At 39.0% G+C, this 14911-nt stretch overlaps 1 protein-coding gene across 1 annotated transcript in view; it reads left to right on the top strand.

Moving 5' to 3' along the window:
• LOC116179490 (potassium voltage-gated channel protein Shaw-like) overlaps nt 1-14911 on the top strand; it is an 80087-nt gene that overhangs the window by 46241 nt on the left and 18935 nt on the right. Inside the window, exon 3 of the mRNA XM_031499285.1 lies at nt 13147-13279. Within this exon, the coding sequence (XP_031355145.1) occupies nt 13147-13279 (133 nt within the window). The remainder of the gene's footprint in view (nt 1-13146; nt 13280-14911) is intronic.

Here is a 14911-nt window from a genome sequence, read left to right as displayed (position 1 = left end):
TTTGCACCGACAAATTTCAGCTGAGCTTAGCTTAAGCGTTGCTTAAAATCCATGACAACGATTATTGAGACAATGGTTGTTATGGATTTTGAAGCTACCCTAAAGCTGGATTCACATGAATACGAAATCCGACGATACGGTCATCCGAAATGCTGATGATTGGTCAATAATTTGAAATGTGCTTGACATTTCAAACTATTGACCAATCATAAGCATTTCGGATGACCGTATCGTCGGATTTCGTATTCATGTGAATCCAGCTTTAAGCTAAGTTCAGCTTAAATTTTCGGTGCAAACGGCCGTAAGTATTCCAAAAGCTGGACAGCAGGACGTTATGTTCTATCAACAGGAAATCCGACAGCAAAATTTGACGGGAATACGCGAAAAACAAAGGATTTGTTGGCTACATTCCAAAACCACGTATCCTGGGTGAACTGTTCGATGGAGATACATGGGCCCATATGAATAAAAGGAAGCATATGCTTATACTTGAAAAATTTAAAGTAAATACTCGTAAGTGCCCCCTCACACTGCGCTGTGTCTCGTCCCGCTGCTCAGCAGCGCTGCTAAGTCGCCAAGTGTGAAGGGGCTCTTACGAGTATTTCCATGAATTTTGCAAGTATAAGCAATTGCTCCCTTTTATTCATATTGGCCATGGTTTTGAAAATTAGAAAAAAGTGGGTTCTCTTTTGTTAAATGCTGCCCAAATATGCATTTGAATAACGAATGCCGAGTTTCTGACGAAACAGCCAATAAGGATATAACAAATCAAAAAACCACACTAAAAGAAGCAATTTTACGTCGATGATTGCCAAAAGTGTGGATTCAATTGGGTGTTCTTCAAAGTTCCTCACATTCGGAGAGCTTACTGCTCGTGAATGACGTCAGTTCCGTTTTATGCGCGCAAAATTTTGAAATTTGCGAAACGTCATTTTTGGGCCAAACTTCGTCGCACTGTAATGGCGTTAGTTTTTATCCGATTTTCATGAACAAGGGCTTATCTGAAAGGAAATTTCATGTACTTTAATTTATTACTGATGTTTCTTCGCCAAAAAACCGATACCAAATGAGTTATTTCGCGTTCTGTGGAAAAACCGCCGATTTTCCACCATTTTTCCAAGATAGCGGCTCCCGCGTCATCCGGATTTTTGTGGAAATGTAAAATTCGGATTCAGCGACCCAAAAAACATAAACCCTGCATCATGGTTCTTTGTCTCAGAAATTTGCAAGGTCAAATCCTCTGGGGCCTGGACTAATAGGCCAGCGGGCGTTTGGTATGTTTTTAGGAAATGGCTGAGTAGTGTAAATACAAATTTGCAACCACAAAAAAGCAAGGCGAATTTATTTCATTTTTTGGTCTTATCTGATCTCTTAAATGAGGCATTTTTGGTAAAACCATTCCGTAATCATTTTTAAATTTTCTACAATTTGGCCCAAATGCGGCTCTGTAGGTCTGATTCTAAATTGGGTCCCTTCGAAATTTGATCATTTTTTCAAAAAGTGCAAGTTTTTGCGAACTTTCGTGAGGAATATCGGCCCAAAGAGGGATCCTATAAGGAAAGTGTCGGTTACTTTAATTTGAAAAGCATACGATTGTAGACTGGGATCAGGTGCTCTGTCACCAGCATTCTCCCCTGGTGAGCATTTATTCAATGTGGCCGTGCACTTGGAGAAGGGAGAGTGACCGTGAAAAGTTCCTTGAAACAAGGATAAATGATGGCTTTGGGTGCATAAGGGGTTTTTCACCGGAAGGGGTGCATAGAAGAACACAATGCGTCACCATCGGTACCTCGAGGAGGGGATGATGCCAGACTATCGACATCACATAGGAGAGTGCAGGGCGGTACTGAAAGCACGAGAAATCATATCTTGGGAAAATTGAGTTTCTGGTGCGGTGATGAATTTAGTGAGGAGTTCTTAAGGAAGCGGGCAAAACAGGACAAATCAAAGCGCCCACGGTCCATCAAGTGGAAACACTTGATGTAAATGACTCGATTTTACAGCTAAATACACAGTGATGGTGATTGGGGAAAAAAGATAATTCTGTGGCTCTCGTGTATAATAATGATCTGGTTGTTGCTGAGAGAAAGTACTACCGTTACTGCTGGCTGTACACCTTAGCACGATCAACGGAAGGTAAAAGAGTGAGTCTTGAGCAATCTTCTCTCCTTGAGGGTGTGGATCGTATTTACATATACCTGGCAGAAACTAATGACGAAAACCTAAAGAAGCAGTATGAAGAAACAAATATCAATTGTGCAGATAAAGTGCATTTTATATACCTAAATGGCTTAGTAAATGATTGGATTATAAGGTAGTAGCATGCTGTATTTACCGATTAGCAATGGATACATTTCCAATCGCCCTTTGTGAGTACCCTCCTCCGACAATCTATTCTTGAGGTATAAGAAATTACATCCGATGAAGACAAGGGGTCGAAGAGAAGAACTATGGTTGGTAGAAATTAATCCCTTTCGTTGAGACTTGTCATTAGAGAACCGTAAACGATAAACGCAATTCCACCCCCTCCCTCGCAACCTCCTCTTTCCATAAGTAGTCAGAAAGGAGGGTGGTGGTTGGTAGAAAACGGTTCCCTTTGTCGTGACCTTTAATTAAAATACCATAAAAGATTAAATTACTTTTAACCCCTCGGGAACCGCGGGAGAAGTTTGTCTCAGCAGAGTTCGCAGGTTGTCTCACATATCTAACATTCCATCAAGGAAAAGAAAGCTGACTTGTCCAACATATGAATAAATGCAGTGACGATTGCTGAAGACATACTGCCGACCTCCAGACCTACTTTGGCTGTACGGGAAATACATGAACAGGGGCTACGTCCCAGGCTGGAACGGATTCATGGAGCAAGTCTCAGCCGACTTTCCTTACAAAAGGTCCAAGGTGGTTTTTCTACACTGTGTTAACATCCCTCCTAACAGCCAGTGAAAGAACAGCTACTCATGGGTACGAAACATGTTTTGTAACATATGACCAACATGACACACCAAGGACAGAGACGTTCAAAACTGCCAGTATCCACAGCTTGCCAATTTGGTGTCTGAACCAGGGGGTTTCCACCTCCTGATGACTTTCATGGGGGCCATTAGGACCATAATGGCAGGTGGTGCACTTAAGGAACCTCTGAACACAATACTTGCGGAAAACATTGTGGAAAAAATCATGAGTGTACATGCTTACTTATGGGTTTACAAATTTCGCAATGACCTGCTTCATGTTACACAACGAAGTAGACTTCTCTGAGAAAGAGCAAGTGACATGAACAAAGCTGCTACTACTCAGTGAAAGGAATGTGATACTGCACGCAGCAGAAAATGAAATGGTTCAGGTGATGAATGTCAAATTCAAAAATGTCTTATATCACTTGGCACCCCACCTCTAAACTGGGTGCAGTATTTCAAAATGTCGGCAGACTGGATTCATCGAGCAGTTCATTCAAGCTGAGAGGATGGGATATTGAGGCCTTCGGTGATCACAGTACCCAAAAAAATTACTTTCTAATGCAAAAAAAAAACAAGTGGCGACTTATCCGTTTCATTTGCGCTGGAATGGATAGCCAGGGGATCGTCACTAAAACAAACTCTGGACTTCATTGTTAGGTCTACCTTAATTTTGAGCCCGTCCTAATAGCAGGAGAGGATGTTGATCTGCTGGTCCTCTCGAATGGATTGGGGTCAACATACTCCAATGTTTTTCTACTCAAAAGTGGCAGAGGTGGAACTGGAGGAGAATGGTTCTTATCAAATTCTTTTGATAGGAGAGAACTGACTATCCGCCTTGAACTGTTCCTCCATGCTTGCACCGGCTGTAACACCACCCCTACCCTCTTCTGGCAAGGGAAAACAAAAATATTAGCCTCTCTCAAAAATATCCCATAACTTATCGATGTAGCCGCCACATTCCTGCGCAGCGTCGCGTCGCCACCCTAGAAGAAGTAGCGTCTGCTGGCTGCAAATGCTTCGTGGCACTTTATGGGGGTAGAGCAGAGGACACTTTGCCCAACCTTTGATTAGATTAGATCAGCTGCCACTGCCAAGGTACACCTGGTTCGTCTGCCCCCAACTAAACAATAGGCTGACCAATATTCTTATCGTACCTACCACCAGGTGCGGAAGTGGTTTGGGGTGGGCAAATAGCCCAACGAATGGGAGTGGAAAAACAGCAAGCAGGGGCTACTATCAATCCTCACCACAAAAGAGCCAGCACCGCAGACCTTGCTTCAGCTCATTTCCTGCCAGTCCAAGAAGGATTGTGGGAGTGGCAGCTGTTTTTGCCAGAGAGCACGGATTAAATGCTTTACTATCTGCAAGGTCTGGCAGGGCAAAACCTGTTTGAATTCTCGTCTCCAACTGACCGACTCTGACGAAGAGGACGATCCTATCTCAGAACTAGTGAAACGACAGCCCTCGCAACACCACAAACTGGCTGAGCGTACCAAGACCTAGGCTCAATTAAATGTGAATGGTAGCACATGTAAAAGTGTAAACACATCGGCACGGTACGACGGAAGGGACTTGGCGCATGTATATATCCCGGTACGTTAATAGCAGAGAGCGATATTAACAAAAAATAAAGTTTTTAAATAAACCCTACAATCCGATCTGGCCCAATTGTGAATCTAAACCAAGCGGGGATACACAGAGGCACATAAAAAAATTCATTAAAATCCGTCCGGCTATTTAGGAGTTCAGTCACGAACAAAGGATTTTATATACAGTGAGTTTTTTTTAATGCGAACATATGAGTTTGCATGCAATGTAATTTCCCTATGTTCGATTAAAAAAAAAACACATCAATCTATGAGGTGTGCGCGGTTCACATTCCCACTAGCAAAAACGCAACTTGTGTGACTATGAACAGCAACTCTATAGTCTTGATTATGAAGAGCGCTCGGTAAGTTTTTTTTAAAGAAACCATGTGAGGCCATAGCAACTTTAGGATAAATTTTTCTTCAACTAAATAACTTGACCTCACAGGGCACCCGCTGACACGACAACTCATTGTGAACCAACCTTCAATTATTTGTAGGTCATGTGCACCTGGTATTCTACTAATTTGATCTATTCAATAAATAAATGAAGAAAATAAGAAAATAAATAACGAAAACAATTACAATAAATGTTGAAGTGTCCTCCTTGACATTCTAAGCAATAGCCAAACCGATTTCGTAATTAAATTGGACGGCGGTATTTTTAAAAATGTGACAGCTGTCAATTGTATCTACTACTCATTTGAACTACTCAATAGATTGATGTGTTTTTTTTAAATCGAACATAGGGAAATTACATTGCATGCAAACTCCTATGTTCGCATTTAAAAAAAATTCACTGTATATTATGGACATAATATTTTTTAAATACATTATTATATAATAATATACAATAGTATAGTTAAGTACAATAATAATATAATAAAGTCATTGGGCAAAACTTAAAAACCTGCACTTTTTGGAAAAAAATGACTTGGGCGCAAATGAAGCAAATTTAATCTACTTTAAAAACGGTTACAGAATGTTTTTACCAAAAATGCCCCATTTGTCAGAAACTGAAATAACTCGCTGTTTTTCGGCCAATAAAACTTTTGCCTTGGTTTTTTCGATTGTAAACTTGGATGTATACTTTTTTGCAATCTTAATCTCTTTCTTGATATCGTATCGCTGGTCTATGGAAGGAAGAAGTACTTGAACTTGGTCTACAGCAAAAAATGGAATTGGAACTTAAAAGTCGGGTGTACACTGGATCCCTCTAAAAATAATTACACGTATACTACCCCCTCCCCCTCCCCCCTCACTTTGAACTTAACCATCACATTCCTCTACCACAAGAGGGTGTTTAGAAAATATGATATCACCGTAACGATTGACAAATGATTGATATCGATTCAATCTTCAAGTGGAAAACATCTGAAATTTAAGAGATAACGCTATGTTGTGCGAAATGGTACACAAAACGCATGTGCTGTTAGTTTCCAGTGAACAAGGTACACCCACAATTTGGAAATAAGTGCATACATGAGCACAATAAGAATGTGGTAATTGGTGGAGTGAGGCGCTGATTTAAAATGTGCAGACTCAACTTATCGAAATCGTTCTTTCTTCCATCAATAAGAAAATTGATGTTTTGCTGACCCTTCTTCCTTAATAATCACTTTGAAATACTCAAATAATGTTCCTTAAGTAACGATTATACCTTTATGCAACTTATACACTTGTATTATGCCATTTAAACTTCAAGATCACTTCCACAATTCCGGTCACTAATTAATAACAAAGGTTAAATAAGAAGTCCCACAAGAACGCACAGTAACGATTTCCTTTCTGAAAATGTAATGGAAGAATAATTAATTAAAAATGTCACAGCGCGAAAATGGGCTTTTAAAACAAAAGTTTCGACTCTTGAGTCTTAAGCTTTGAAAATACGAAAACAATTATTACGTTAATTAACGCATTACGTTTGTTCTTTTTCCCCGTTGAAAGTTGCAGTTATCATCCCTTTAACATTATTTTGGAGAGCGCTACGAAGCGTTAATTAAATCCCGAGTAGAACTTTGGGATTTGGCTTAAAAATTTAGAGTTAGTTATAGGCTAGGATATACTTTTAGGTTCTGTAACTTATGAAAGGAGATTATATCCGATAGACCTACGCAAAACTGAAGCATTAAACAGGCAAATGGGTAGCCCTTTGCACTTGTAGGTATCCTAAATTTAACTGGCGGATGAGGTTAAAAACGGAGGTTGCGGTTGTGAGTCCTCGAAGCTTCGGAATAGATAACTGTAATTTCTCTAAAATACACGCCGGGGAGCTCAACCATTGTTCTGAATTAACACACTTTCTGAAAAGGTCAGCGCAATCAGAATGCAGAATTAATTCCCTTAGTAACCCGTAGAACATTTATGCCGTTTGTTGACAATCGCAAAGTTCCGGAACAATCGCGCGTTTAACTTTGAGGTTAGAGCTTTACGACAATGGCCCAGCTAAAATTAGCAATCGTCTAACATACTAGACTATTCAGTGCTCTATGATACTGTAGCGAGATTAATCTTACATAATGCTTGAAGATAAGTTGATAATATAGATAGCGAAGAGGACGCCTGGTGATTGAAAAACTATAAAATCGTGCAGAAATAGCCGTACACAACAATATCTCTCCTTCTCTCCATCTCTGAGACTATAATATCAACAATATTGTAGGAAAATTTGTTTCGATTCCGAAAATACAAAATTTTCGTTTCGACTATCGGGCTTTTTATCCCCATCTCCACAATTTTGAATAATATATTGAGTTTCATCCTCTTCATATTCCCCTAAGCCCTTTGATGCTGTAATCAATTCCTCATCGGTCATTAATAATTTAGTAGCATATACAGTGTGAGCAACAATGATTGAAGCGTGCGTCATCACCGCTTGTTCCTATTAATATCAAAACTACCTTCTTTGTATGGAGTTGTATACGAAATTGACGTTCTGCGCTGTCACAGTGACGTGCGTCTATTCGTATTTCGTATCTTGTATCAAATCAGCATATGCTATGAGCGGCACATTGCCAATTTAGCTGAAGCGGCACGCTTCAATCTTTGTTGCTCACTCTGTAGTTTTGAGCATACAGTCCCAGATAGTGCATCATTATTTTCATTTTTTTTTCATCGGTGTAAACGGCAGTGCAAATACCACCAAATCTATCTTTCATCTAGTCACAATGGAAGCTGTATTTGGTCGCCTTGGCTCCATCAAAAATTACTTGACCCACGTAGGTATAAAGGCTTATTTAAATATACACCTTGCTTCTTCAATATTTATTTCTACCGCCACCAAGTTTTCATTGAATATGGCACAAAATCCCAGTTTTGAGTTGTATGATACTGCACCATAACGACCCTTCCATTATGATAGTAATTTAACGTCAACTCATTTTCCATTGTCTTTCCAAAGACTGCGTTATTCATCAACGTACACAATTATCTTTATGGAGGCAATACACTGATGTGGGCCACAGCTTGAATCAAGGCTCGAAAGTGGATGATATAATAATTAGCGTTGCCATGAGTTAAGAAGTTTGTGTAGCTGTAGCTGGTTGTTTTATCGCTATCGAATTGTTGTATATCGGTCGAAAGGCAAATCCATGTGTACATCATGGTGGATACTCTTGATCAACTTGATCGTAGTGACATCGACGTTAGTGTCTCCGTAAGAAAGAACTTGATCCATATTGGTTATTGATATCATTATACATTATCATTGTACATTAGATAGACATCAGGTTTCGTTGGATGATACTTGACCACATGCGTATTGTTTGAAGGGGCTCTTCTTTAGAGAAGACTTGACCCAAAGCTCCTCGAATACCCAGCTCCGCAAATTGAACTTCTTATTGGCCAAGATACGTTTCTTCACTGCTAGGTTTTACATGAGATGACCTTTTAAAGTACATGTGGCAAGAATTAGAACTTTCGTATGCAAGTATCTTTATACTTTGCCAATAACTAGAAGGTGTTCAGAGTGATTAAGCGACATTTTCGAACAACATGAGTCTTTTACAGTGCAAATTGTTCACGTGCAGTACGCATTTTTTCTATTAACGCATTTACATCAGTTAAACTTGAATTGAACAATTGTAACGAATCTTATCGAATAATATTATGATCACACTTACTTTGTTAGAAACTCATTTTTTCATATCAGTTTTGGAGATATAATTAGAAGTGTTGAGCAAACAGCGATTGTTCCTTGGTTTCATTTGGGTATATCTATAAGTATGGAGCAAATAACATTAACTGGGCCGTTTTTATCAGACCACGAAATAATTGGATGAAAAGTCCGTACGTACTGAAAATTAACATCTGCTTTTAAGGGTCCGGTGTAGTCAATCCGCCATACAAAATGGCAGCCAAACGTTCTTATCAAATCCTGCATTTGTAATTAAACTCTAACAATCTGTGGTTACTGGATATTGCATTCGATGATAAAAGATCGTCTGTACTTGAAGAAAGTTGGATTGTGGGTCTTAGTTCTTCTTTAGACTCATTAATATAAAACCCGTTTTTCATAAGTAACAGCCGTCGTAAAGAGGGTAGTTAACCGATAAGTACCAACATGAAAGATTATTTTTTAAGTGGGCACTTAGAGATATGATTTCTATTACTTTGATAATGCATTACGCGATTTATAAAAAAATCAGAACGCCTACGTGAAGATAGGCAACTTAAAATGCACGGAAAACTCCAAGGCGATAATCTCATTACCTGAAAGTGAAATCATCCATAGTTTTTTTATTACTTTTTAAATCTACCAAAATTTTGGAATGAATCTCCGCCTGAACCAAACAGTTTTTTAATTATTTGAGTATTTTTTCAAAAATTTAGGAAATGGACTCATTCACAATTTAATATTCATTTTATAGGGCAAACCAGATGTACCTACTACCTATTATTTTCAGGATCTACTGAAATAAGTAATTGGCGTAATCCAAGTGTAAAAACTGTTCGCAGTTTTCAAAATGCAATCGGTTTATTTTTTAAATGGAAATCCCCTTTTTTCTATTCACCAATGTATTCTATACAAAAAATGAAGACAGTTTTCTCTATATCTTCATCAACTAATCAATCAACTTTAATGACGTAAACCTAAAAATTTTTTCCTCTTCTTTTCTCTAGGATCGTACTCATCCTTCTACTCTCTTCTTCCATCCTCTTCCAGCATATCACACCTACCTACCATTGCCCTTTGAGTTTCCTTGCATTCCTGTAGTATGTGCTCCATGTCCTCCTCTTCTTCTCCACATAATCTACAATTTCTTTCCATTTCCGCATCTGAACCACGCCATTACTATTTTTTAAATGGAAATCCTCTTTTTTCTATTCACCAATGTATTCTATACAAAAAATGAAGACAGTTTTCTCTATATCTTCATCAACTAATCAATCAACTTTAATGACGTAAACCTAAAAATTGTTTCCTCTTCTTTTCTCTAGGATCGTACTCATCCTTCTTCTCTCTTCTTCCATCCTCTTCCAGCATATCACACCCACCTACCATTGCCCTTTGAGTTTCCTTGCATTCCTGTAGTATGTGCTCCATGTCCTCCTCTTCTTCTCCACATAATCTACAATTTCTTTCTTCCTCTCTTCATCCTTTCCTCTCACCCCATTTCCGCATCTGAACCACGCCATAACTTTATTATTTTTCTTTCCCTTCCAGAAGTATTTCGGTAGCCACTCCCTGCTCGTAACTAGTTTCCTCGCTAATTCTCTATCTTCACTCTCTGTTGTTGTACCAGTGCATTAAAGTCAAATTTCATCTTTTCTAGTATTCCTCTCCTCATGACCTCAGCCCATCCGTATTCACTTCTCTCATAGTACTTTTTCCCTTGTTCTTCCCTCATTCCTTTTGCGTTCATCCTCGTCTTTTTACTCGAATGTTACCGCCCTGATCCCCGACGGTATCTTTATCTTCTCCATATTTGTTTCCTCCTCTAACGTTACCTAGCTGTATATAAATGTTCGTCCGCGTCTTATCTATTTTCCAATTTTTCATCATTTTCCAAACCTTTTCTCTTTCCATTCTGTCAAACGCTGCGTAGCATGGATCCAACTACGCCAATTGAGTGAGGAATGAAAAAGTTTCAATATTTCTCATGCGCAAATAATTCAATTAAAAGACCTTCATGGAAGAGCTAGTGCATTCTTTTCCAAGGATAAGCTCTACGGTCTAAGCTAAACGAGGAGTGAGGCACTATCCCCACCACTTTAAAGTGGTGAAAGGTTAGTGATGGCTGGGGGAAGATTTCCCGGTGAAGTCACACGGTCGTGACCTTGTTTATGGTGCAAGGTCGTGCTCTGGGGTTTCCCCAACGGAAGTAGCGTAAGGATGCCAGAAGAGCTTTCTGCATTCGGAATCTTATTTACCTTAATACTAATTAACCTTTCAAACCTTATCAAAATCAGACGAGTAGTTTGGAATATGAGGTTAGGAATGCCAAAAGGGCACTGGTTGATTATTTTTGCGGTTTCACGGATTTAATTGAATTAATTTAACCATTTCTTTTGAAATTATACGTTGATTCTAATCAATTTAAATTCTGCTACGCGATTTTAATAGAACGGTAGAGAGAAAAGTAGATAATAAATTTAGAAAATGGTAGTTTACCGCGTACAAACAGAAATGCGCGGGGAAAAAAGAACCCACCAAGAAAAAAAACCAGTCAGTAAATTAATGTTAAAGTTTCTAGCAGAACTAATTGTTTGTAATGACATGAATGCAAATTAGAATGACTGTTAAGTAAATCTTATGAAAAGTTCTCTCGCTGTCGCTTCTTGACCAAGCCCAGCAGCGCACCCCTGTCCCTAAATCAGTGGAAACGGGATGGGTTCCACGTTAGCCGGAACCTACTATAACTTTAAACTAACAAAACAAAGAGAATGCGAGCGTCACCAGCTCTGCTTCCAAACCACTGTGGAGTACCATGGGAGTAGGTATTGCGGCACCTGACCGTGGGAAAATTTTGTGGAGCGTGGGAACTTTTTTCCTTTGATATATACCGCCCACGTGGGTGGCCCTAGACCGTGGGAATTTTTCTTAAATATATGCCGCCTACCTGGGAGGTCCTAGGCCGTGGGAACTGTTTCTTCTGATATAGGGCTACTACTTTTCCGTGGGTATCTTTGATGTGCGTCATACTATTGTACGGAATTTATGAGAATTTGAAGTTCACCTATAACGGGCCCTCCGCCGGCGATTAACTGGGGAAGTGCGGGCATATTTCGTACGAGTTAAGGGCTCTCTAGTAGGAGTGGGCGTCGAACTTTTTTCTTGTCTTGGGGTTCGAACCTGGGTTGTCCGATTAAGAGGCGAGTGTCAACTGTATTCGACCACGAGAGCTTTCATATGTGTGTTAATTATATTTAAGACAAGATAGACTGGATGAGATCAGTGAGAGAAGGGGAGTGGAAAAATTGGGAGGGTTGTTTGGGATGCTTCATTCCGGCTGTGGTCCCTGGAGTAACGTAATTACAAAAAGGTTTTGAATTTGAGGTTCGTGGTTAGTTAGGGGGTACTGTTTTATTTTGTTTTGTTGGAGGTGATAGTGAATGTTCACCGTCGCACTTTACACACTGAGGCTATTGTTTTGGGACATGTGGAGTAATTGTGCATTTTTGGGCATTTCACACAGCGTGCTCGAAGATGACAGTTCTTCCTAGTGTGACCTAATTTCTGACAGTTGATGCAATGTGAGGCCTCTTTGCTAGTACGTCGCGGTCCTATAGTAATTACAATGTAAAGGAATTTAGTAAGATTGAAGATTTCTTTTGCCTTATCTGTTTTATATAACTCAATGGCACACAGAAGGATCGGCCGTTTATTTTTTAGTAATCTCTCGTTACCTTTATAACTGGCATCTATACTGCATTAAGCTCTGTGGTGATTTCTTCGAAGATTGAATGTATTAATCTGGCAGATACAGCTAGCAACACCATAAAAGCATTCCGTAACCGTTGATAAACTCGACATAACTGTCATAAATGTATATTACAATTGACACGTTGCGCGATTATCTCGCTGAAAAGCTGTATTACAACCACCATGTAATATTTCTGAACGTATTGGCTTTACTTGAAATCTAGAACGCAGATAAATCAATTTGACTCTCAACATCGACACATCATTTTCCCAGAGCTTTCATATGTGACATACTGAAGTTGGCGAATAACAGAATTATCCTATTCCATTTTCTCCAAACGCGCACTATTTACAACCGGAAAACCTCAATATACTTGTATTTCGCGCTTTGAAATGGAAAAAAATTTACTGCATTTGACGTAGAAAATATGAAATAAAGACAGAGTTATTGAATCGGGGAAAGTTTTATTCCAATTTTAGATCTGAGCTTCAAGCGCCACCTCCTCATATTTAATTCAGTCGACATGGAGTGTATCAGTAAATACCACTCGAGACAAGTAGGTACGCAAAGCTAAAAATATACCTTAGCTTAAAGAAAAGAAAGACGTCAAGAAGGGAGAAGTTTGCGATACCACATATAATAAAGGGGTCGCTGTCACAGTAAACGAGTTAAATAACGTGACACGTCCATCTTCTTGTGTCTGTGTGTGTATATTCTTATAACTTCTCTCGTTTGCAGGACTGGTAAATTGCATTACCCGACGAATGTGTGCGGCCCATTGTTCGAGGAGGAATTGGAGTTTTGGGGATTGGACTCGAACCAGGTCGAACCGTGCTGCTGGAGCACGTACAGTATCCACAGGGACACTCAGGTCAGTTTGTTTATTTTAATTTTATTCTGTCTTCTTTATTTGTCACGAAAATTGCTTCCAGAAGAAGGGGTTCTAATTTATATCGAGATTCCTAACGGAGCAAGTCCCTCGGTTCATTCACAAATTTCTCTTCCACGTGACTGTACTGTAAAGCGACCAAATGAGGACGTCTGCTTTCTAACGCATGATTAAGGTCGTTATTTATACGAATAGGCAAAGTGTAGGGGCACTTGAGTGGATCGTTACATGACGCAAATTTATCTTAAATCACAACATTCGGGGGAGATTTTTCACGAAAGGATGCAGTAAGGGAAGAATTAAGGATGTTGTGCTTGTTATTCACCTGAAAACTAACTTAATTTGGTTTTCCTTATTAATTAAATCCACCGGGGATCTAATTGAGCAAATTCTGTAGAACTGAGTTCATCGTCAAGGAGCGCAACGTGTGCACAGCACTCCGACTAAACTTCGTAAACGTGAAATGCTCGACTTATAAAATTCACTTTTCTCCATGTAACGTAACACAACTACAGCTTAACTCGACTAGACTTCTTTCTACAAACAATTAAGCAAGACAAACTGTGTTTTCAAATAAGCTCAAATGCGGCAATACACCAACACAAACTTTTACGTTTCAAACGTTCGCCACTAAAGAGCCCCAATTGACGCCCGGTTCGCTTATTTATAAACCTTTTCTTTTCTGCCATCATATAATAATCTGCACGTGCGTAAAATCATCGGTGATAACACGTCCTTATCTTGAAACTAATTATCTTATGCAGCGATACGAACTCTTATCGGAAACGACCGGAGAAAACCATGAGATAAACTTTTACAGATACGCAGAAAATAATTCCCAACTAAGTAAATAAATCTAGTCTTCTACAAAACCATTATTTAAACAAAACCAAACATCATTAATTCTGATGCAAAATATTTACCTCGAGTTCAACTAATATGATCGAGATTGTGCCTAATCCCATATTCTAAACAACATTTAACACAACAATATGGTAAAGTAATGATAAACCAAACCGGTATGGGATCAGAGGCAGACAGCGAAGAGTTTTTTATGGATATTACTTTGAGGTGTGCTTGTGTTTAATGACGGATTAAACAAGATAGATCCGAAAAATAAGCAGGTTAAATTTGTACATTACGTTTTACGAGACGTATGATTATGACTTTACGCAATAACGAATTGTATACAGGGTGGCACAACGAAAATGAAACAAACCTATAATAGCTCGTAAGGAAATAGCTTTTAGAAAAAACGCAAAAAAGACATCGATTTTGGTTGGAAGGATGATCTTTTACTTATAAATTTACAGCACTGGCTTCAACCCCCTAAGCAGGCTTGGCACCTCCTTAATAATTTTAAATTGAACGTTTGGTCTAGCGATACATAATTGGAAAAGGCTCTTAATTTCCTACATGCCCAGCCCATTGCTTAGTTTTCAAATTCGAGCGGCTCTTTTTGAAGATACGCTTGACTGTAGGGCTCAGGTAAATACAAAAAAGTATGTAACATAAGTACCTCTCTAAGAAAGCTTTATTTGTTTAACAAAAACCATATTAAAGGGTTTAAAGGCTCTGAAAGAGTTTTATAAGCTACCACCATGGGTATATAAA

The sequence above is a fragment of the Photinus pyralis genome, unplaced genomic scaffold, assembly GCF_008802855.1.
Source record: "Photinus pyralis isolate 1611_PpyrPB1 unplaced genomic scaffold, Ppyr1.3 Ppyr1.4_LG8, whole genome shotgun sequence".
Lineage (NCBI taxonomy): Eukaryota > Metazoa > Arthropoda > Insecta > Coleoptera > Lampyridae > Photinus > Photinus pyralis.
Note: the sequence above shows the minus strand (reverse complement) of the source record. Positions and strands in the feature narration are given on the sequence as shown.